We start from the raw sequence: 22442 nt of genomic DNA on the forward strand, positions 1-22442 counted from the left end.
AATTCCCGCAGCAACGCAAAAGGGTTTGGTTGAAAATTTCAGGCATGGCGACAAGGGCTGGCTTTATCTCTATCTACAACACAATCCATGAAGTCCGTGATTTATGGGAATCTTCTTCCAGGCACCATGTCCAAGGCTATGACGATTTGTCTGGAATTGCTGCTGACCTCCCCCAAAGCCCGCCCGGGTAGTTTCACTCAGCGCCTCACCCCAAGATCACGGGAAGACCTTCTCGAGTTCCTGACCCGTGTTAGAACGGATTCGGACTTTTTGTTTCAGTGTATCGCGAGTTTAACCCCGGCTCAGCTTTCAGGCCTGATTTCTCCTGCTCATGCCGTGGATGCCGGTGAGGTTTACTCTCCGCTTAGTTCTCGCAACAAGCCACCCTCACTTTTCACAAGGCGAACAACTTCTCACTCCAATGTTTTCAAGGAACATGCTTTTGCATTTGAGCGTACCGATCCGCTTTCTGCTCTGTTATTCAATGTTTTTTCAGCACCTATGGCTTCGAATTCCCCCGATGCCCGGCTTCGTTTGGACGTGTGGTCGTCAGCTTGTGCCAAGTTAATATCCCATGGCGGGCCCGGCTATTACCCCTTTATTGGTCAAATTCTGTCCATATGGTCCAGTGCCACTGCGTGGAAGGTAAAGCCAAAACTTGAGGTTTACTTGATGGACGTTCTCCAAAAGGGTGCCTTCCTGCTTGAGTACCCAGATGGCCGTAGATTGGGCCTGGATACTGATGGATTTGATCCTTTGAGAACCGATGTTGCTGAGCAATTCTTTCAATCTGCTGTGCATGACTTGTTTGCCGTACTTGACGATTCCGATGCGGGTTTCCCTGAGGGTGCCATCGAACTTGGAAATGCTATCATTGAGAAACTAGGTACCGCTGAAACTCACAAAAGATTTCTGGATTTTATATTTTCTCAATGGTTTTTCCGCAAATTTCTCCCTACTGCTATCTCCTACCCCGAGGTCAGTAAACCTTCTTGAAACTGTTATTTTGCTTCTTGTTTCGACCCGTCCACTCATTATCTAATCTTGCAGACACACGGACTACTCCTCGATTTCCATATTACCAAGGATGCGCGGGACAGGCTTTTGAGTCAAATTTCACATAGAGCCCAACTCTATGCTTCTCGCACCTTGCACCACCCGTACGTACAACCGCCATATAAATCCGTTGGAATATATCTAACTCCTAACATTAGGCCCGAAGCTGCTCTTACACCGCCCCTAATCAGACTCCATGTAGAAAATATGTTATCACATTTCAAGCAATCATCTCCTAGACGTTACAGCGATACAATGCCTTCACCTCTTCCTTCGGACGGCACATCCGTATGTGATGTGTCTGAAAATTTCCTTTCCTTATCCACAACAGATATTACCACGGTTTTAGACGCCCTTTTCCCCAAATCGGGGTCCTTTTTGAATTCACCGGATCCTTTCCAAAATCTGTCTAGCTCCTCGTCTCCGCTCATCGGACACGGTATTCGAAACGACGGTCGACCGTTCGAGACGAGTCTCTTTCAAGCAAGGATTGACCCCTTTCCAACTCGGCCCACGGTCGCTAAAACTGTCATCACCGCAGAAATGAGCTTCCAGAATTCTCCGAAATCATATTCTGTACCGCCCAGCAGCACTGTAAGCCCTGTTTCCCCGCAAGAGTCCTTTTCTCGCAGCGCCGATCGTATTCGCTATGAAATCTCTGAGATAAATGAGTCCGAGGACCGTCATTCTCTGGGTAGTCCGACTAGCGAAGATTGGGCTATTATTTCCATTTCTAGGGATGGACGCAAGTTGTCATTTCGATTGGACGAGGAAAATCCACCGTTAATGGAAAGAAGCTCGGGTGATTGGACCGGACTATCAAGAGAAGATCGTGATGCCCTTAACTCTGCGGTAATAAAGCTCACTGATGAGTTTGAGCACACATTCAGCTTGGTTGAGACAAACGAATGTTTGAATGCGCGTGCCCGTGTCGAAGAACCATCCTATCTACGGCGCCGATTTATGGACAATATGGTGAATTGTCAACGCCAGTCCAATTTTACAACTTCCCACTACTGGTGGAACGCTGCCCGCTTACTCCGAATTGCCAGCAACGGGAATCCAACTCGTGTTACCGACGATAGAATTCTTGGTCCCATGTATTTGACAGCGAAAGTTTCCACAGACTTTGACAGCTCAATCATCAGTCGATGCTCCCCGAAAGCTATTCGATTGAAGCATACTCTGAAGCATCTCCAGACCCAAGTCAAGACGTCTATGAGCGGCCTGGCAAAATTAAGGAACAAAATGTGGTATATGACCGATGTGAGGAATTCATTGCGTTATGAGGATGCCAGGAACGTCGCTCTCGCTCTGAAGTCAATGGCAGGTTTCCAAACTCCATCAGCTGTTCCTGAGCCTAAATCGAAATTTGGCTCACGTTCGCTCGGCGGCTCTTTTCTTCAAAAACCGGAAATCCAGGTCATGAACGTCATGAAAGCTTCTGGCAGCCAAGGAGGGCCTATGAAATTATCGGATGAACAAGTGGATATCACGAGGAAATTTCTTCATCGGTCTGGAATCGACAATTTCTGTAGAGGAGAAGAGAGAATACACCGGTTTTGCTACGAAGTGAAAACAAGCGTTAGCAAGCTCGTCGGGGAGTCGATGACTGATAGCCCCGTTCTATGGTCGAGCGAATTGTACCAAAAGGAGCGGTCGATGTTCGAGGCGCCTGGCACCCGCCCTCTCACGGCCCTTAGCGCCGGAACAGGCATTCGCCCATCGAGCATTGCTAGTGAGGATAGTTTATATCCTTTCCCCTCTCAGCCACTTGGTGGCCGAAACCTGGACTCGCTTTTCCGCTCGCCGACAGATATCCCATCGCTTGTGCACAAATCATCGTTTCAGAGCCTCAGCTCAGAGAGATGGAAGGGCAGAGATGCTAGCGCTGACACATCGTCGGTTGGAGACTCTCCCGGTCGAGCTGCATCGACTGTCGAATCCTACCAACCATTCTGGTCCCCCATCCACACACAAGCCCAATCCACGACAAGCATATCTAGTTTCCAGTCCCGTCCGGCATCAATGGTCAGCGATGTTTTGACCACGCGAAGACTCGAACGTAGTCCTCCTGGTAAAGCGGCATTCCTGGATGAGTTGAAACAAACTTTAACCAGTCTTCTGCTGAGCGATCTTGGGTCTCCCGTCTGGAGCTGCGGAAGCGAAACTGATGCCTGGTTTTCGGATTATCTGAACCAACCACGCGTTCGAGTCCAGATGTCCAAACAGGAAAGACTAGATCGATTTTTGGCCGAACTAGCGACACCTTCAGCCATTCACGCCCTGGATGACCGGCCTGGAAGAAAGCTACGACGCACTCATTCAGCAGTTGCTTTGTCCTCGAAATACAGCGAAAGCAAAGGATCGTCAGAGTCCAATGATCCTAGCATCACGAAGGGGACCCAAGATTTTGAATACGAGCAAGCGTTCCAGCAGCTGATGGATGGATTTTCGCGACCCGCAAACCCCTTCACAAAACTAAAGGCATTGAACGACCTCCGCAGTCTTGTAATCGCCTCGTTGACATCTCCTGGCACGAGCGTTGAGGCTTCTCATGGTCAATTAGATGCACGAGTTAGAGGTGCACAAGGAGGACGAGAGCATCAGAGGAATAGTATATCTGAGGGGTCTAAACCACCAAATATAGCCGATGACCAAACCCCAACGCCATCGTCCCCGGGGTTGAATGGAATTTCAAGTGGATCTTCGATAAACTCAGGACCCAGTGACAACCAGATCATTCGCGCTCTACGGGACCTTATCCAGAAATTTCAGCCAAAAACACTGTTCCGAGATTTACAGTTCATTGCCGCTTTCGTCCCGTCGGAGGTGCTGAACAAAGTTGATGCCGGAACTGCTTTTTTGCAATTTGGGCTGGCCGCTTTCGAGTTGAAGGATGATCTGTGCCATAGCATGGTTGAAATTGCAGATAAGATTGTCTCGCAAGAATTGAACCAACGACAACGACACTCGCCTTTCTCCCCTAGATTTGGCAACGGTATCGAAGATGCAGCTCGAATGTGGATTATCACCGCTCGGGAGGGTAATGCTGTCGCGCAGCGAGAGCTCGCGATCTTGTATCTCACTCATCCAGAGATACTCCCGCGGGTGACGCTTCCGCTCACAATGCCTCGAGATACCTTCAAGGCCGAAATGATGTATCGGCGAGACCTTGACTCGAAATCTGATCCTCAAAGCATGTGCCTTGCACTGCATTGGATGCAACTGTCAGCCGCTGGCGGTGACGAGCTGGCGCAAAACAGGCTGCGCGAGCGAGAAGAATTCGAGTCATTTGTGTAACGAGAGAGCTCCATGGCAACCCGTGAGTTGTGCCTGCTTTGTGACCACTGTCTTTTTTGGTATTTGAACTCGATTGAGTCTTGCAGTTTCTTTTTTCTTTCAGTATCGGCGCTAGGTTTATCCTCTTTTCCCCTGTTTGTTTTGACTTTTGAGATCACTGGATCTCTTTTATACCCCTTGCACCGGAAACCAAGTTCCTTGTTACTTATATTATATCTCTGTGGAATACATGTTTTTTAGGAATGGGTGGCTGTCTGTCTCTCCATTTTTAAAACATATTATATGCATGATACTCGTTTGGTCGATTGTTTGTCTGAAGAAAAAAGTACCAAAATTTCTGTTGAATCCAAACACAGTCATTGGAGTTTTGCTGAGACTTGTTTGGAAGGATATCTGTGTTAGTCTCCAAGCTGTCTTGTATTCATGTGTGTTGTGTCTGACACCATTTGGGTGATTTAGCTCCAGTTATGCTGGAGGTGTTTTGATATAGTAGCTGGTTATATCCTTCATTCGTTTTTTGGCGTGATATTGGGGTGCCCTTTAACTCTTGCCCTCAAAGCCCAAGAGTTATTAGTATTTGCTTTTTCTTTGCACGGAGTCATGTTCGCTGGGAGGGATTGCAGTTGCTCAATAAGGCCCTAAACAGGATAAAAAAGAGATTTTTATAGGAAATCAGCTGATGTCCATCTAATCCACCGTTTGATCTGGTCTCAATCTCAGCAACCGCCATATGACAACGGTCGTGTGTTAGACATGTCTTTAGTCCATTGTCAAAGACAAACCGTGCAGGTCATTCATTGCCGTCAAACTGCTTTTTGTTCCTGACTCCCATGACCTTACGTCATTGTGCCAAGCACGTGCTGCAACTGTCTGCAACCACCATCAAAAGGAACGCGCATCGCGGGAGATGGCAGATTGCCAACATCTGGGTCAGAAGACTGGAGGTGAATACCTTCATCCATGAGCCCGAATTTTAACCTCAGCCTCTCTACACTGCTGCCCTTTGGCTTGCTGTGGACGTTTCGTTTCGACACCCCGCGTTTTGCCCAGGTTAGCCTACCCCGCTCAAGCCCCAGGGTACCTCAAGAGCTCCATGCGCAGAAGAGAAAAATTTTGAGGGATTGGATTCTATCATTATTTAGATTCTGAAGAATCTTGGTATTTTAATATGGAAACTCAACAAATGCATGCTCCTCACTCGAGTGAGAATGTCCCGAAGCGCCCAAAGGGTGAGTTATGAAGTGACCGCGCCTCCTTTGAACCCCGTCCCTGGGACCCTTTTTGCTCACAAGAGGCCTTGTCTGGAGAAAAGGCATCCTAAAGAAGTCCTCATCTTCGGTGCAAACGGCTTCTTTCTCGCCACCGGGTGACGCGCCAATTTCACCAACCTCTCCGCAATCGCCCTTTAAAGCCCAGTCGCCGGCAGACAACAAGGAGCTAACCCTCCAAAATACCATGTACAACGCCGGCAAGCACTACAATCCGATATCGCGGCGCCAGTCGAGTGTCTCCAAGGCCAATGGTGCTCTAGGCGAAGATGGAAATTCGCCAAAGCTGAAATGGGACGAGGTGAACCTCTACCTGACGGAACAGGAGCGATCGTCAACGATGAAGATCGACGAGCCGAAAACTCCATATGTGCCGCATTACGATCCCGACCAGGAGGAGGACGAGGACGATGATCCGGACGTTGGGGGAATCGATGCGGATGACGTGGCTGTCGATGAGCTGGAGATGCAAAAGGCACAGAAGAAAGGTGGACGGAATCGTCGCGCTCGCGAAGATGATATTCCCGATTTGGATCTGGGAGAGCCTGAGGAAATGCACTGGAACGATACGGTTGGAGATTCGAGGATTACGAGGGCCCGGAGTGTCAGCGACACCAGCGCTTCGGGCAAGCCAGAGAAACATGTTGTGATGGGGGATGATGCTGGAGAGGGACTTCATCGCACAGAGAGTTTAGAGGAGAGGGAGAAACACATTGCATTTGAGGAACGGAGGAAGAAGCATTATGAGATGGCCAATGTGAAGGATTTATTGGGGTATGAGTCTTCTTGCCCTCTCTTACAGACTAGTTTACTGACATTTGTGCCTCTGTTAGACATCCAGAACAAATGGATGAATTGGTGGAAGATGAAGACACCGCGGACATCTCCCAACAGCATCCACCTGTACCCGGACTTCCACAACGGTTTGCGAAATGATAACCGGTTGTATACAAATTTACCCTGCTTGGTATTCCAAATCTCTTATCGTGTATTAGTGTTGTTTCTGTTTTCTGAAGCATAATCCATATTCCCCAACTAGACGAGAATGGAAATCTGATTGCAACTTGTGGCTTGCTCCAGAACCCGTTGTTATGTTGGTGAATTTCGGGACGGTAAGCTCTGTTTAAGAGTTAACACAGACTTTAAGTTTCTGGAGACAATTTGATTGTGGTGAACATTCTATGCATATGGGCCCCTGTCGAGAGGTCCTATTATTTGAAACACATGCATCAGTAATTACTGGAGGGAGATGTGGTCTTGGGACGACAGAATTTGATTGAACAACAGCAGACCAAAACAAATTCCCTATTTGATACAAGCGAACTACTGAGAGGTGAACAATATTAACGGGCAGAAAAATAAAAAGACAAGGGTCAAGAGGGAAAAGAAGGGGAAGAAAAGAATGAAGAGAATGTTAACCTCATAAATCCATCAAAATCGCCGTGAGTCATCACTTGGTTTGCTATACACTGCAGGATACATTAGATTGACCTCAATCCCTTCTGCCACCCTTTGGCTTGGGCAGAGGGATCTTGGTACTTGGTGTATACTTCTTCACTGTAACCACTTTGCTCGTTCCGCGGACAAGGTATTCTCTCGCCTCTCCCTTCAAATGCAGTTCGCCCAACTCACGATCTTCAAAGTGGAATGGCCCGATATCGACGGACTTTCCGCCATCCCAGTTATATCGGTCGAAGATATGCACGGCGTACTTGAGCGTTCCGGATTTCGCACTGCTCTTGCTTACCACGCCGGTGACGCTGAACGAGAAGCCCCCCAGGGCATAAAACCAATCCTTGCTTTCCTTGGTAGTAGCATAGTAATTCGTCCATTTGCTGGAGAAGGCTTTCTGTCCCTTTGCGCCCTTGATGGCTTTGAACGCGTCGCCAGCCTCGTTCTGCGCAAGGATCCGGACTTGCTTGCTCAGTCCGGAGAGGTCTTTGAGCATATTCTCTGGCGAGACAGACAAAGTTTTGCCCGAGTTTCCGAGATAATGGCGGAGATTTCTCGCCGCGTTGTCGAGGCCCAGGCCGTCTGCTGCGGTGGCCATGGCCTTGAACTTTTGCTTTGCGACCCAGTCGCCAAAGCCCGAGTCTTTGGAGTCGTAGGGGCCGATGCCGTCGCCTTTAGAGGGTTTTGGCGGATCAGCCGGCGGCGCGGGAACGGAGAGGCCGCGTGGGGTGGGTGTGGCGCTTGTCAGGGAGAGTTGGGATGCGAGGAGCGCACCGCTGAAAAGAATAGAAATAAAGGCGCGCATGTTGTCCGGTTGGAAGATAAAATGGAGTTGCAATTGAATGGAGTATCACTAGGAAGAAGAGATGCAATGGTTCCCTGGCTGGTAGGAAGCAAGACTTTCATAGGGAGATCAGAGCAGGTTTATATACACAGAGGGATCCGGGTTTGAAGTCAGTGATCAACATTCTGATCTCCCGTGAGTTATTTTTGTCCCGCCTTTCAGTCTGTAGAGGTGGACTCCTCGTGTGGAAACAAAGGACAGCCGGCAAGAGTATGACGGAGGTTTGTTACAACAACTCGACTTTCTTGCTATTCTCAGGTGGCTATGAGGGGCTAGCGAGGGGCCGTTGTGGGATATAGATTGGCCGTGCTCGTGTTTTGTGGAGGAGACTGGTGTGATGCGCGCGGCCTAAGATAACTTTCAGTCTTGTTCGCGGCAGCCTTTCTTGTGCAAATACGATGATGGGGCTTGGGGGCCCCAAAAAGTCGACGGCTGGAATATCGTCCATGGAGGTCAGCAAATAAGTGCTTGAGAGTCATCTTGAGCGGAGATTTCTCGTCTCCTGAAACAGAGAATAAAGTAATAGACAGCCTTCAAGCACCGGGAAGAATGTGTGCCTGAATATCGACGAGGCTGATCTTGATATCAAGGGTCCAGCTTGCCCAGCTTAGTCATCCGACCATGATTAGATAATCAAGGGCCATCTGATAATTCAAGGTTGCACACTAATGTTAATTCAATGCCAATCATTGAACTTTCAATCACGCCACAAGCTTGTCAAGCTGCATAGCTTGATCACTAGTACCTCCTAGCCTGGGGAAGCTTCCCGACTGTTTCAGGAAAGCTCCTGATTATGTCGTTGCTCCTCCTTCTTTGGGACGGGTTGTTTTGATTCTGCCTGTTTTGGATGGTTTTGCTTTTTGCGTCTGGACATCACCTCTTGTCCTCTTGCTGATCTCCATCTGTTCTCTTCTCTCTGTTCTCTCTGTCTTGCTCTCATCCTCCCTGAAATAACTATTATCCAAACTGCCAGCACAGTCCATCTCACGTGCCGGGCTTGGGCCATCATCATCCCATTTCCTCCAGTAAGTGAGCCCTGCCGGAGAATGCCGTAGTCTGTTATCGTTAGTGTCTATGTCAAAGCTAACTGGAAGTCTGATAGTACGTGTAGCTCGATACGATATTCGCCATTTCCTCCCCTCAGCATGGAGAAACAACAAGAGCAACCAACCCAAACTTTGCCAGTGGCCTCTGAACAGCCTGCTAAAAAGGCAGTTGACGTGCCTCAGGATGCTACCACTGCTGCAGCCCCCGCTGAAGGCTCCCAGACAGTTGAAAAACTGACTGACGCTTCCACCAAGGAGGAGTCTCAGGAGACTACTGTTTCCCCACCTGCTGCTGAAACTACGGATAAGGAAAAGTCCCATACTGCTGAAGAGGTGAAGGATGGAGCCGGCGTTGATGCTGACGCTGACGCTCACGCTCAAGTGGCGGATGCTACAAAAGAGCCTGCTGATGCGCGCCCTGCTTATCTCGTTGATAACCCGGCATTATCTCAATTTTTCGATCGCCTCGCCCCAGCCATCGAGACTACCGGCCACAATGAAATGTGGGGTGTTACCCTTAAGGATGCCCATGACCCACCTACCGCCAATATTATGATCAAATTTCTTCGAGCAAACGAAGGAAATGTTAAACTTGCCGAAGAACAACTCGTTAAAGCTCTTGAATGGCGCAAGAAGATGAAGCCTCTTGCATTGACGGACAATACTACGTTTCCTACGAGCAAATTTGGAGGCTTGGGTTATATCACGACTCACCATGATGCCAATAGCGGGAAAGATGTGGTTTTTACCTGGAACATTTATGGCTCCGTGAAGGACGTCGACGTGACTTTTGGCAACCTTGAGGAGTAAGTGCTACACGACTCTTAAGAAACGACTGGACTAACCACGTTACTAGGTTCATTAACTGGCGTGTTGCATTGATGGAATTGGCTATTCGTGAACTCCGCCTGGGAGATGCTACTTCCGTCATGGATTATAACGGCGAGGACCCATACCAGATGATCCAAGTTCACGACTACCAAAATGTCAGCTTTCTTCGAATGAATCCAAATATCCGCGCCGCATCTCGCCAGACCATTGAAGTTTTCAGTATGGCCTACCCGGAGCTTCTAAAAGAAAAATATTTTGTCAATGTCCCCGTTGTGATGGGATGGGTGTTCACTGCTCTTAAAGTCTTCCTTAGCAAAAATACCATTCGAAAGTTCCATCCGATTACCAATGGCCTTAATCTATCCCGCGAATTTAGCACGTTTGGCGAAGAGATTCCCAAGACATACGGTGGAAAAGGGGCTCCTCTATCTGAGACCGGCCGGACTGTCGCACTCCAGGACGATATTGCTGCTGAGGTACCTGCAAACGCCGCAAAGGACAATGGGGATGGCGCTCAAGCTCCGCCGAAACCAGAGCCGACCCCTGCGGACATTACAAAGGAACCTGCCCAAGACAACAAACAACAGGACAGCACTGTCACTGTTGAGATTCCAACTGACGCTCCTGCCAATGTACGCCAGAATTGATGGATATGTCTCGCTAATTCACATCAATTTCAATACCACAAACGATTTGTAACTCGACTTCCGTCTTACGGCGTTGTGTCTTCTTAGGCGATATTCCCCTCCGGCGTGTTGTTCGTGACAATGATTAAAAAGGGTCGCATGCTTCTTAAAATTCCTAGTCTCCATACTAATGTACTTTGCCCAAACAAGGCCGTCAAAGGTAGTTTAAAAATTGAGTAGATTGAATCAATCAAAGGAACTAACTGTTGATATACAATTGAAAACTGTACCTCAATAGCAATGAATTACGGGGTGAAGTCGGGTACCAGCTAGAAGGCTGATGCAGATTATGGCCTCTGAACACGAAATAGTGGCCTTTTCTGTGCTGAACACATGCATAATAGCTACTTTACTTTATCTCTAGCACAATAGTTCAGATACCAGCAGTGCTTTGGCCCAATGACCATTTTTCAACGACAAAATAAGACCTCAACATATATGGAGATAGGAGAGTGTACTCTGTATCAAGATGGTTTCACTAATTGTCAGCATCAATTTTCTTAGTTAGTGTCTATTTCTAACAACAAATCTGATAGCTTAGGTAACTAATCTAGAAATACTCATACAGTCTCAAGTCTCAACCCCAGTACTCTGTACACAGAACAATTGAACCAGTTATTTTCATATCCAAGCACCCCCCCTACATTTTACTAGGAAGTCTTGCCTTGCTCTACCTTAAAGGTTCGTCCTAAGTTATGAGCGGGTGCTTATAGATTCACTTGTTATTTCGTTTGAAGTTCCTAATCTAGACACGGAATTACCCATATCCTCTTCTAAGAGATATTCCGCAGATTGGTTGTTAATTTGCCGATCTGACGACTCTGAACCCCTATACCCAACCGAATCGAAAAAGCCAAACCAAACGACGATCAATCTACTATACGATCAACCTACCGAACGAACGTTAGAACGACCAAACGGACGAACGTACGAGCGATGGCCATTATACTGAAGTCCCATAGGGATTAAATCAAATGGATCGCCCAAACGAAGCATGAGGCTGTTTCCTTAGAGATTTGGGAATACATTGATCCGAATGAAGAGCCGGCAATCCTCGAAGAGCCCAAACCATTGACCCCAGAAGAGATTGAAAACCCTTCAAAGCTCATTAAATGGAAGCGTGATCGGAAGCTCTATAGACTGAAACAAAAGGGCCTTCGGGGCATTATTGTATACATGCAGGAACGAATTGCGCCAAATATCCGTGGGTATGTCATTCAGGAAACAGATCCTAGGGAATGGCTTGTTATCTTGAAGTTCAGATACTCTCACTCTGATGCTGTGAGAGAGAGAGAAGTTCAAGAGGAATATGACAATCTTTCCAAGGGTCCCACGTGTTCAAACATTATGGACTTCATTCAAAGATGGTTTACGGTTGTTGAACAATTACGCAAGCTCAATAAGGGTGCTGGTGAGCGATATATGGTTCAACGGTTCCTGGGTTACAATAAAAAAGATCAACCCTGAGTTTTCAGATTATACAATGATTATGAATATAGACAGGGAATTAGAGGGGAAAAAGCCTCAAACCATTGACCAAGTCCTGGAAAGATACCGTTTATATAGGCAGATTAGGAAATGACGAGTAGGATTCTTTGAATTCGAACAAATCAACCTCGTCTTACACATACCCAGGTTTCGCTGCAGACCACATTTTATGGAAGCCATGCCGCCGAAATGGTGGTATCCGAGAACGAGTCAGTGATCAAACAATCAATATGCAGTCTTGAGTTGCAGAAAGGGTGAAAGGAAGGCTGACAGCTGGTAGCCTCTGGGTTCTTAGGAATGGGGCTTCACTTCAGTGTGAGGATTCTACAATGATCTAATCCTAAGTGTACCTTTTAAACCTCTTTGGTGGTAGTAATCTTGATGCGGGGCGGTGTTTTTTTCTTTTCATTTTTTTTTTTTTTTTTTTTTGGCTTGAGTTGGTTGATTAAATGGAGCAGAGAATTGTATCATCGTCATATTGTTGGATCAAACTGTTGTCAAACTCAGACATGTTGAGCATATCATAGAATGCGCCGTGCGTACTCCAGAGACTCTAGACCTAGTTGTTGAAGTGCCCCGATAAATGCACCTGACCGGGACGCCAAACTATGCAAACACACCCAAAGCGCAGGTTCAAAAGCTCCGCCTAGATCATCCGAATTTCGGAGCACCATCCAAAAGCGCCATCCCTAGGCTAAATCGCAACTCTGATGGCCTCTATACTGATGATATCTTGATTCTTTGCTCAGAGAAGTTACGGACCTTTCCTTTCAGCCCCTGAGAAGCTGTCCTGGTTCAACATCGCGGTTGAAATTACCCGTCCTCAGTTCTATCGTCATGCTCGTGTGGAATCCCGATAATATCAAAGATGTCGCAGAATCCGTCGGTATCAACGCCCTGAATGACGAGGTTGTTGATCACCTTGCGCGAGACGTTGAGTACCGCGTCTCTCAGGTTCTTGAAGAATCGCATAAGTTTATGAGGCATGGGAAACGCACATTGCTTACAACGCAAGACGTCTCGAACGCGCTCAGAGTACTTGACGTTGAACCGCTGTATGGCTACGAGTCTACTCGGCCTCTGAGATTTGGAGAAGCTACAATCGGACCCGGACAGCCCCTGTTTTATGTTGAGGACGACGAGGTGGATTTTGAGAAGTTGATCAATGCACCCCTACCGAAGGTGCCGAGGGAGATTACTTTCACTGGTATTGTTTTCCCCGTGGTTATCCTGATGTTCACCTCACTGATTGAATGTATCGCCATATACAGCTCACTGGTTGGCTGTGGAAGGTGTTCAACCGACAATCCCTCAGAACCCCACGTCCGCCGATTCACGCAACCTGGAACTGATTTCCAAGGGACCTAATGCGAACGCCAATCTGGCCGCCATGAGCGGGAACGAGAATGTGACGGTGAAGCCGCTGGTGAAGCACATTCTGTCAAAGGAATTGCAACTATACTTTGAGAGGGTGTGCAGTGCATTCTTGGATGAGTCGAACGAGGAGTACCGCCTATCAGCCTTTGCGAGCTTAAAGGAAGACCCCGGGTTGCACCAACTCGTTCCGTATTTTGTGCAGTTTATATCTGAAAAGGTAACGCATAGCTTGAAGGATCTGTTTGTGTTGACGCAGATGATGCATATGACCGAAGCGTTGATACAGAACAAGTCATTATACGTCGACCCATATGTAAGTAGAGTATCTCATGGACTTTGTGTGTTTTCTCAGTAACGGGCTGATTTGTCTATAGGTCGCCTCTCTCATTCCGCCAGTTTTAACCTGCCTTATTGGCCGCCAACTTGAAGGTGGCTCGGATCCTCTGGAGCATTTTACACTTCGCGATCTGGCGGGCTCACTTATCGGAATGATTTCTAAGAAATATTCGCACTCGTCACACACTCTCAAACCTCGACTAGCGCGAACATTCCTGAAGAATTTCATGGATCCCAGTAAACCGTTTGGCACACACTATGGTGCCATTATCGGACTACATTCAATCGGAGGGCCCGACGTTATTCGCGAATTGATTGTGCCTAATCTTGCAATGTACGAGGTGGTACTGAAGGACGCTGCTGGGGACGAAGGCCTCCGAAAACTAGAGGCGGAAAAGGTTATCGGGGTCATAGTCGCAGCTCTTTCAACGCTTCAAGATGAGAAAGCGCCTCTTACAAACGGGCTTGCGAATGGAGCCATGGAGACACTAAATCAGCAGCTAGGGGAGAAGATTGGCTTGGTGCTGGCTTCCCGGATTACAGACTCCGGTAACTTGCGACTCGCCCAAGCTATTATTGGGAAGCTCTGAAAACTGTCTGGCTTGGTTATTCTTTTTCAGGCTTTGCTGCGGCGTTCTCCACTGGGTAGGACGGGTGGCTCACGGCGGATTGGTCTGCATTGCAGCGTTGGCGTTTTGAGGACTTCGGTATTTTGCTAGTTAAACTTATGATACCTACACAATTGAGACTTTCCGATGAGCTTTTACTGTCTTGTTCCTGCTTTTCCATACATGCAAGGGACAAGAGCTCCCTGCAAGCAACCCGGTCATGTGACTCAATACGTTCTCCGGGCGTAACCGACAATGCAGGGGGTCGAGCAGGGACATGGAGGGGCAAAGCAGATTGAGCTTCCGAATTTACACTGCCAGCCATGTCGTGTGTTGATATTCTTCCGAACTGAAGGCTTTTCGTTGGAGATCAAGGGCGGTTGATTATCGCGAGCTGTACAATACGTGACGATGTGGTCCCGGGAAAAACGATGATCCTCCAGCAGCCCGGGCGTAAGCCTTACATAATCCTGCCCGTGTGACGTACCAGCCCTGTCATCGTTTAATACGGTGCTAAGGCCCGATTTGGCCCTTGCCCTTGATTTTATATCCAACTGTCGCATGCGCAATTTTTTTCCCGCACCGTCAGATCAACAGGACGCCCCTCTTCTTTGCACTCAACTCGTCCCTTTTTCCCTCCTGATAACTGTGTCGAGCAGCAATTTCTGTGTGGTCTCGTTGGGACTTTCTTGCCAATTGGGCACAGACACGAAATTGGATTCGTGTGCCACCATCGTCATTGTGTCTTTAAACTTCCGACTGCGAAAGTGATTCCGACGAGCAGATCAGGCGAATAGCAAGCTGTGAGTCTTTTGTCTTCTCTTCACTTTTCGCTTGGGCTGTGACTTATGAGGCCTAACTAACCCTTTCAGCTCTCCGGTCAACGCCGTGGAACGACCCGTTACTATTGTACTTCAATTCATCACCCCGCCGTGGCCTGCTGGAACCTTGTTCTAGTTGCTCATCTTCCTCATCTGCTATCACCGTCGAACTTCGATCTCTTCCATAACCTCTCTCTACCATTGTTGAATCTCGAAACAAACGGACGGCGATCAGTATAAATGATCTAACGGCGTAGTTTACTTGCCGTACCTGACTCTGAAGAGAACCTCTGCTTTCTCTCCATGAGCCGGAAGGACCTCCTGCGATTTCTCTCGAAGCCCGCAAAGTGAGTAAATATTTGCTTGTTGCTCCCTCAGCTTCGATTCGATTCAAACTTTAGCGTGATGTGATCAAATTCGGGAGCTAACGTGGGCATTTCTTCATCTCTAGACCCAGATAACACCCGCTAACTGCTTGTTGACAACCTTCCCTTCCTCGTTTTCTCATTCTACTCAAATTCCTTTTACTCCAGAAGCAGATATCCTCGTCTGCTAGACCCGATACTTTGATCGGTATCGGTATCTGTCAGTTCGAGGGTACACCGAGACTGGCCACAATTCCCGGTCTACGAGCGTTTTTCATCCCCCTCTCCGCCCGACCTCCCTAGCACCACCTCGGAGGTCCCTACCGCATACACCTGTTTTGCTGGCTATCCGGCACCGTCTTTTGTGAACTTTGGGCCGTCTCTTCTCAGGCGAACACCGCACCGTTCGTCTGGGTGGAAGATAGTGCTTCATAGCATCCCTCGCCTAATCGCCGTTTTGCATTGAAGCGTATTCGCAATCACGGGCATTTGGCGTCCACTTTACTATCCATCTTCGGATATGGTCAGCATTGATATTCCAAATAACTATTCGACTTCGTCATCCTCATTCGTGGGGACGCCGTCGTTGACAATCAATCATGGCGCGACCGTAGACCTCGATTCAAGCAACGCCTTTGAAGGTTGGTGCTCTCGACGTCTTGACTACCAAATATCTCGCTGACTGATATATCAATAGGTCCTGAGAAGCTCCTAGAGGTTTGGTTCAGCCCATCTGCTCAAGATCTCGATGGTACCAGTGTTCCAACCGGGTTGAAAGCCGTTTCGCCAGAGATATGGAAGGGCATGCTTGATTTGGTCAATTGTCAAGTTCTGTCGATCGTCGAATCCGACGATGTCGATGCCTACCTATTGTCCGAATCGAGCATGTTCGTGTTCCCACACAAGCTGATCCTCAAGACGTGTGGCACTACAACTCTTCTTCTTGGCCTACCCCGAATCCTGGAAATAGCAGCACTGCACGCCGGCTTTCCAAAAAATAGCCCGCCCTGCTATGGTGGTATTTCAAGCGCTGCAGCTCCCTATCGGGTCTTCTATAGCCGGAAGAATTTCCTCTTTCCTGACCGCCAGCGGGGACCTCACCGCAGTTGGCGCGACGAAGTCAACACCTTGGATAAACTCTTCTTGAGAGGAAGTGCATACATGATAGGCAAAATGAATGGGGAACACTGGTATCTGTATTTGACTGAGCCGTTTACATCTTTGACGCCGCCTACAACGCCAAACCATGAGACTTCCACTAGGACTTTGACTTTGCCTGATGCCATCGATGGCATGAAGCGACGGAACAAAGGTTGTGACGAGAACGATGAGACCCTTGAGATATTGATGACTGATCTGGACGAGACGAATGCAAAACAATTCTATCTCGACCATGCGAGTGCGGTCGCAGAAGATCGTCATCGGTCTCTTCACCGGGACAATGACCACCATGTGGATGTGTTCAGCAACAATTCCTCGGACAATAGCGATATCGACTCGGATGCCGGCCATTCCTTGCCATCTGAGTTGACCAGCGAAGGCCACGCTTTAGGCACTGTGGTTTCCGACTCCTGCGGACTTTCTGATGTCTATCCCATGGACAAATATCCCAGATGCACGTATTGATGCTCTACCTTTTCACTCCTTGTGGCTTCTCCGCCAACGGTGTCGTGCCGTCTCCCGATCGCAATTCTGGCACCCATTACTTCACGGTTCATGTGACTCCTGAACCTCATTGTTCATATGCATCGTTTGAGACCAACGTTCCGCATGTGCAGTCTGGCCGTGAAACTGCTGATATTATCAAACACGTGGTGGATATCTTTAAACCCGGGCGCTTCAGTGTTACTTTGTTTGAAGCGAAGCCTACAAGTTTCCACTCAGCGGACGCGCTCGACATCCATAGTACTAAGACTTTGCATCGCCATATCGCTCTTCGCAATGCGAAAATGGAGAATATTCCTGGATATCGGCGTGTCGACTCGATTGTCCATGATTTGGATGGTTATGACCTCGTGTTTCGCTACTACGAGCGTAATGACTGGAGGGGAGGAGCCCCAAGAATCGGTGAGGCTGGATTCTAAATTGATAACTGATATCGTGGATTATTCCTTTGAAATTGCACTCTTTTCTGATATCCCATTTCGGACTCTAATCTCTTAGTCCATTCCGGGATTACTAATGATTGATTTTCTTCGACTCGGTGGCCTCTCAGGTTGACTGGCTTCTGATACACACAACTTGTGACCGGTAACCTTCACAACAGCGAAGCTGTACACTCAGGGCGTCTACAACATTTGTTTCCCTTGTTCTCTTTGGTGATTTTATACTCTGTACGTACTCAGGAAATGTCGCTCATTCTTACAATTGACCTCGATTTTGCGCTGCTTTCATGGAAAGCTGTTACTGGACTAGGCTAAATTGGTTGAATGGACCTCTATCACAACTCAGACCCATCCTGCTCAAGTTCGTAAAAAGAACTAGGGTGTTGATGAAGCAGTGACAGTTCTACAGAACAGGCAGTGCACATTCTAGATGTGTGTCGTAGTCAGCTCATAAGGAGGGTCGTATACGTATTTAGGAGGTACTCGGAAGGCTTAATCTTTTGTGACTCTAGGCTGCACTTGTTATTTCTTTTGAAAAGGTTGCGCTCCCAGAATTAATGACGTCAAATACATTTAGGACTGAGCGAGTCCTCCGTGTATTTATTGCACGGTGAGAGAATGAACTGTCCGGTTCTCAATTCTGATTACTGATCCGCACAGTTTAGAAGGCGGTTTTACTTATTAGATACCCCTACAAGTCTACAGCTAACCAGCTTATTTAATAGGATAGGCATAACGAGATTGCCGCCTTTGTCTTGCAGTCTCATGAGATTTCCAGCCATGACAACAAGAAATCAGGTACAGGCCGAGAGGATCGCCCTCCAACCTGGCTTGGCAGTTTATATCGGACATTTAGACGACCCGAGACTTGCAAATCGCAGCGCTCACGCCGGGAATATGGATGGCCAACCGATTCCTCCCGTCCAAGCCAGATTCCCAGCATGGCGTATCAATGGAATAGACCCAAGAGCTGAAAGGCCGCAAATCGATCCTGGTTTCAGCTCTCGCAATCCACATCTTCCCCAGCTCAGCGGCGGTCCTTTGCCTGGCAGATTAGAAGGTGAAAGCGGCCCCTCAACACCATACCCAAGACATCAGGGGCAACCTTTGGGGGCTCTCGCCATTCCGACGCATAGGGCAATCCGTTGTTCCGTTTGTTGCGAATTCTTTCTACCATGGGACATTGCCCGCTTGCCATGTACCGACGCCTTCTGTCACGGATGCTTGAAACAGTACTTCTTGGAGGCAATGAAAAACGAAGCGATGTTCCCTCCTAGGTGTTGTCAGCAGCCAATACCCTTGTCACACATCTACTTTGAAATGTCACCCGACGAGATCCGAGAATTCAGGGCCGCTGAGATCGAGTTTTCCACCGAAGAAAGGACATACTGTAGCAACCGCAACTGTGGGAGGTTCATCCTTCCCAAGCATATCAGAGCAACGCGAGCGCAGTGTGTCCGTTGCAGCTCAACAACATGCACAAAGTGCACAAACGAGTATCACGAGGGTGAATGCCCTGAAGACGTCTCTTTGACAGCAACATTGAATCTCGCAGTGAACCGGGGCTGGCAGCGGTGTTACGCTTGTAGGAGTATGGTCGAACTGAGCAGCGGTTGCTACCAAGTCACGTAAGATTTGACTCACGTTTTAATCTGTTAATTCGGCGAGGTTTTTCATTGACAATGTGGTATAGATGTAGATGTGGTGCACAATTCTGCTACGTATGCGGTCAAAAATGGAGGGGCTGTGCTTGTAGAAGATGGGGCGCGCAAAATGGATTGAGAATGGCAGATCCAGATGCCGAAAGGGAAATTGAGGGCGCTTTTCTGCCTGATATAGATGTAACCCGCTTTTCGCAGGTATGGCATGAATTTTGGGAAGAAACAAGATTGGGGATATTCGAGCGGGCCTGGGAGTATTGAGTACGGGCGAAGGAATGGATCTGAATGCGGGATGTACCAAACTTGACTTTGATAATACCTTTTTCAGTGTGATTTCCGTCATTTGAGGGTTTGTGAGCACATCTGGAAGCTGCTTGTTGATGCCGGACAAGAATCTGGGAAGCCTGAGGTTTGGATTAGTAATCATACGATCCTCGGGAATAGTATTCACCCGTTAGTCACTAACTAGAATTAATTACATAAGCAGCTGATCTCATTCAACCCGTCGATTTCGCTGCTGGAAGCGCGAGTTGAGAAGCTCAACGACGCTTTGTGGGTGACTGAACCAAAATGGCCTGGAGTTTGTCCCTCCTTGACGGCCTTTGTAAATATCTTACTTGAAATAAACGTCAAATCAAACCCACGGCTCTCTTCACCATAACCCTTTCACGATGTCCCTCTCTCCGCCGCCCGTTCCTCTCAGTCTACCCGTTGCAAATCCCAAGAAACGATCATCTCTCCCTGGATTAGCCTCATCTTCACTGCCTGCCAAAAGGCCGCGGTTCCATCCACTTCGCCAAACCTCTTTCCCTACTTCTACGGATACAGACCCCCGCGTTTATGTGGGCACTACGAGCGCAAGATCGGAGATTGATGGCGCGAGCGTTTCGGGCAGCTTTACTGGTTCACTGAACGGGAGCATTGACGGTACTGGTGTTGGAAAGGGAAGGAAAAGGAAGGCCAAAAAAGACCGTGACGATGCGAGCGGAAGTGCTCGCGGTGACGCTGTTGGCGGGAAAGGCGTATCTGCCAAGGGAGGCGTTGGTGACGAGGAAGCGGAAGAAGAAGATGACGATTTAGGAGATACAGAGTTGATGGGACGTGATGATGTTGCGGTGGATGCGGAAGCGGAAAGGAAGAACCTTGCGTGAGTATACGTGACCTTGACGAGAAAGTGTCGCTAATGCGTGTATTTGCGGAATAGCATCTTGATCGATGCTTTCAGCGCTGAGCAGTCAGAACGATACGACTTTTTCAAACGCGCAAAGTTGAACAAGCCTACGCTGCGCAAAATTGTCAATCAAACGCTTTCGCAATCCGTTCCACCCAACGTGATCACCACAATTAGCGGATATACGAAGATATTTATTGGAGAGATGGTCGAGAAAGCGCGGACCGTGCAGGAACAGTGGGCCGATACGGCTGATAGGGCAGCTCTCGAAGCATATGAGGCTGAGGAAGCCAGAGCTGCTCTGGAGGAGTCCTTAAATACAGAACAAATAGCAGATACCCCTTCTCAGGCGCAAACCGACCCATCCAATCCAAAGTCGGAAGGGCCAAAAGAACCAGCGTTAAAAACTGAAGACTCTCAGAGCTTTGACGGCGCCATGATAACAACGCCACCAAGCTCCACACAGACAACCCTCCACAGTACGATCTCTCCCAATATTTCGCCAAGCACTACAGCAACCACCGCTGTCACAACAGGGGCGACAGGTGGCCCACACCCGGCCAGGAGGAGAAAACCATTTAAGCGCCCCCCCAACCCGCATCGTGGCCCTCTTCTTCCTTCTCACCTGCGAGAAGCCTTTCGGCGATATCGGCGTGATGGAGAGGGTGGAGGAGTCGGTTTTACGGGGTTGAGTATGAATGGGCTTTCTGTCCGGGGTGCGTTTACATGGACTCTTCCAGGAGGCAGTGGTGGAAGGAGGCTATTTAGATGATGATTTCGCCCTTCACTGAGGTTGAATTATCTCCACTGCCGTTCTTAAGTGATAGGACGCTGTCTAATTTTAAATATTGGGGACACTGGCGTTCAGAGGGATTGGGCATTTACGGAGTCTGGCATATATGCATTTTTTATGTGTGTAAGTGACAATGGGGATATCCCTCGTTTAGGATATACTAGCAAGCTTGGTTCATATGGATGCGCGCCACTGGCAGGATTGCTTCTCTTTGAATTATATAGTCTTAGTTCTGGCAGCGCACATGGTCTAATCAAACGCCACCAAGTGAAGGCTCTAAGGAGTTAATACAATGATAGAAGCAAAGGGCTCAACAGTTGGAGAGGCCATGAAGAAGCAAGGAAATAAACCCACCCAAATCTGCTAACTATATCACAATTTCGCCAAATATGTTCATGAACGAAGCAACCAGGGATTCATAAATAATACAAACCATCAAATCTCTCTTCATTTCCCGTTTTGGTCTCCGTTCTTCATGGTATATTGTTGCCTTAGCCTTTGGTTTCTCAACTCTCGCTCCATCTCAATTTGTTCTTTCCGTCGCTTTTCGTAGGCCGCTGCATTCTCCAGTTCTTGCTTAGACAATCGTGACACCTTTGGTGTTCCATCGGGGTTCGTTTCCTCCTTATTTCCTGACATTTCATCCATCTTCTCTTTCACCTGCTTCTGCATGTCACGGACTCCGGTTTTCACGTTGTCGAGGGCACGGTCAATGACGCTGATCTTCTGCGCCGGGTAAACTTGTTGTTCAGGTTCTTGTTGTGCATCTGGCACGGCGCGTGCAGTAGTTGGAATGACACGGATGCGACTAGGGATTCCAGTGGTGTTGGGATCTTGAGGTTCAGGTTTTGGAAGCGGCTCAAGACGAGCAAATTTGCGGAAACCAGGAGAGGTCGTTAGATAAGATTGAACAAGGGCAAGGATACCGGTGCTGGCGAAGTAGAGTTGCAAAACGGCGGGCCAGAACAGCATGGCAACAGTCGAAATGAGGGGCATTCCAACAAGCATAAATTTTCCAAGGGGACTATTCTTTATGTCCATACCCATTTCTCCACCGCGCTACAGTTGCAAGGTTAAGGTTCTCGTCGTAAAGAATTGTATATTAGGGATGGTCAGGGCGAATCGCATTGACATACCTTGATTGCCAAATACACCGAGCCTCCAGTCACTAGGGGAAGGGATGAAATAGGGGTCTGAAATAGTAATATCGCTGAGCCACAGTACTTGCTCC

At 48.2% G+C, this 22442-nt stretch overlaps 8 protein-coding genes across 8 annotated transcripts in view; 6 read left to right on the forward strand and 2 right to left on the reverse strand.

The window, feature by feature from the left end:
* Positions 1 to 126: 126 nt before the first annotated feature.
* UREG_03860 (uncharacterized protein) lies at positions 127 to 4359 on the forward strand (the record flags this gene model as incomplete). Its single annotated transcript, XM_002544297.1, has 3 exons — positions 127 to 978; positions 1051 to 1160; positions 1215 to 4359. 3 exons carry the CDS (start codon positions 127 to 129, stop codon positions 4357 to 4359), a joined length of 4107 nt encoding a protein of 1368 aa, XP_002544343.1.
* A 1168-nt stretch (positions 4360 to 5527) lies between these two features.
* Positions 5528 to 6563, forward strand: UREG_03861 (uncharacterized protein; the record flags this gene model as incomplete). Its single annotated transcript, XM_002544298.1, has 3 exons — positions 5528 to 5588; positions 5654 to 6401; positions 6461 to 6563. The coding sequence occupies 3 exons, from the start codon at positions 5528 to 5530 to the stop codon at positions 6561 to 6563; spliced, it is 912 nt and encodes a 303-aa protein (XP_002544344.1).
* Positions 6564 to 7119: 556 nt separating this feature from the next.
* UREG_03862 (uncharacterized protein) lies at positions 7120 to 7884 on the reverse strand (the record flags this gene model as incomplete). The annotated part of the gene is made up of 1 exon (XM_002544299.1): positions 7120 to 7884. The coding sequence occupies one exon, from the start codon at positions 7882 to 7884 to the stop codon at positions 7120 to 7122; it is 765 nt and encodes a 254-aa protein (XP_002544345.1).
* Positions 7885 to 9068: 1184 nt separating this feature from the next.
* On the forward strand, positions 9069 to 10447 carry UREG_03863 (uncharacterized protein; the record flags this gene model as incomplete). Its single annotated transcript, XM_002544300.1, has 2 exons — positions 9069 to 9775; positions 9826 to 10447. The coding sequence occupies 2 exons, from the start codon at positions 9069 to 9071 to the stop codon at positions 10445 to 10447; spliced, it is 1329 nt and encodes a 442-aa protein (XP_002544346.1).
* A 2364-nt stretch (positions 10448 to 12811) lies between these two features.
* On the forward strand, positions 12812 to 14277 carry UREG_03864 (uncharacterized protein; the record flags this gene model as incomplete). The annotated part of the gene is made up of 3 exons (XM_002544301.1): positions 12812 to 13181; positions 13246 to 13664; positions 13726 to 14277. The coding sequence occupies 3 exons, from the start codon at positions 12812 to 12814 to the stop codon at positions 14275 to 14277; spliced, it is 1341 nt and encodes a 446-aa protein (XP_002544347.1).
* A 1724-nt stretch (positions 14278 to 16001) lies between these two features.
* Positions 16002 to 17565, forward strand: UREG_03865 (adenosylmethionine decarboxylase; the record flags this gene model as incomplete). Its single annotated transcript, XM_002544302.1, has 3 exons — positions 16002 to 16122; positions 16179 to 17068; positions 17095 to 17565. 3 exons carry the CDS (start codon positions 16002 to 16004, stop codon positions 17563 to 17565), a joined length of 1482 nt encoding a protein of 493 aa, XP_002544348.1.
* Positions 17566 to 19918: 2353 nt separating this feature from the next.
* On the forward strand, positions 19919 to 20697 carry UREG_03866 (uncharacterized protein; the record flags this gene model as incomplete). Its single annotated transcript, XM_002544303.1, has 3 exons — positions 19919 to 20394; positions 20452 to 20655; positions 20682 to 20697. 3 exons carry the CDS (start codon positions 19919 to 19921, stop codon positions 20695 to 20697), a joined length of 696 nt encoding a protein of 231 aa, XP_002544349.1.
* A 961-nt stretch (positions 20698 to 21658) lies between these two features.
* The window catches only part of UREG_03867 (uncharacterized protein), a gene marked incomplete at both ends in the record, with an annotated part of 1591 nt that continues 807 nt past the window's right edge, over positions 21659 to 22442 (reverse strand). The window contains 2 exons of the mRNA XM_002544304.1: positions 21659 to 22270; positions 22348 to 22404. Coding sequence (XP_002544350.1) covers positions 21659 to 22270; positions 22348 to 22404 — 669 coding nt within the window. The remainder of the gene's footprint in view (positions 22271 to 22347; positions 22405 to 22442) is intronic.

Source organism: Uncinocarpus reesii, genomic scaffold, assembly GCF_000003515.1.
Source record: "Uncinocarpus reesii 1704 scaffold_2 genomic scaffold, whole genome shotgun sequence".
NCBI lineage: Eukaryota > Fungi > Ascomycota > Eurotiomycetes > Onygenales > Onygenaceae > Uncinocarpus > Uncinocarpus reesii.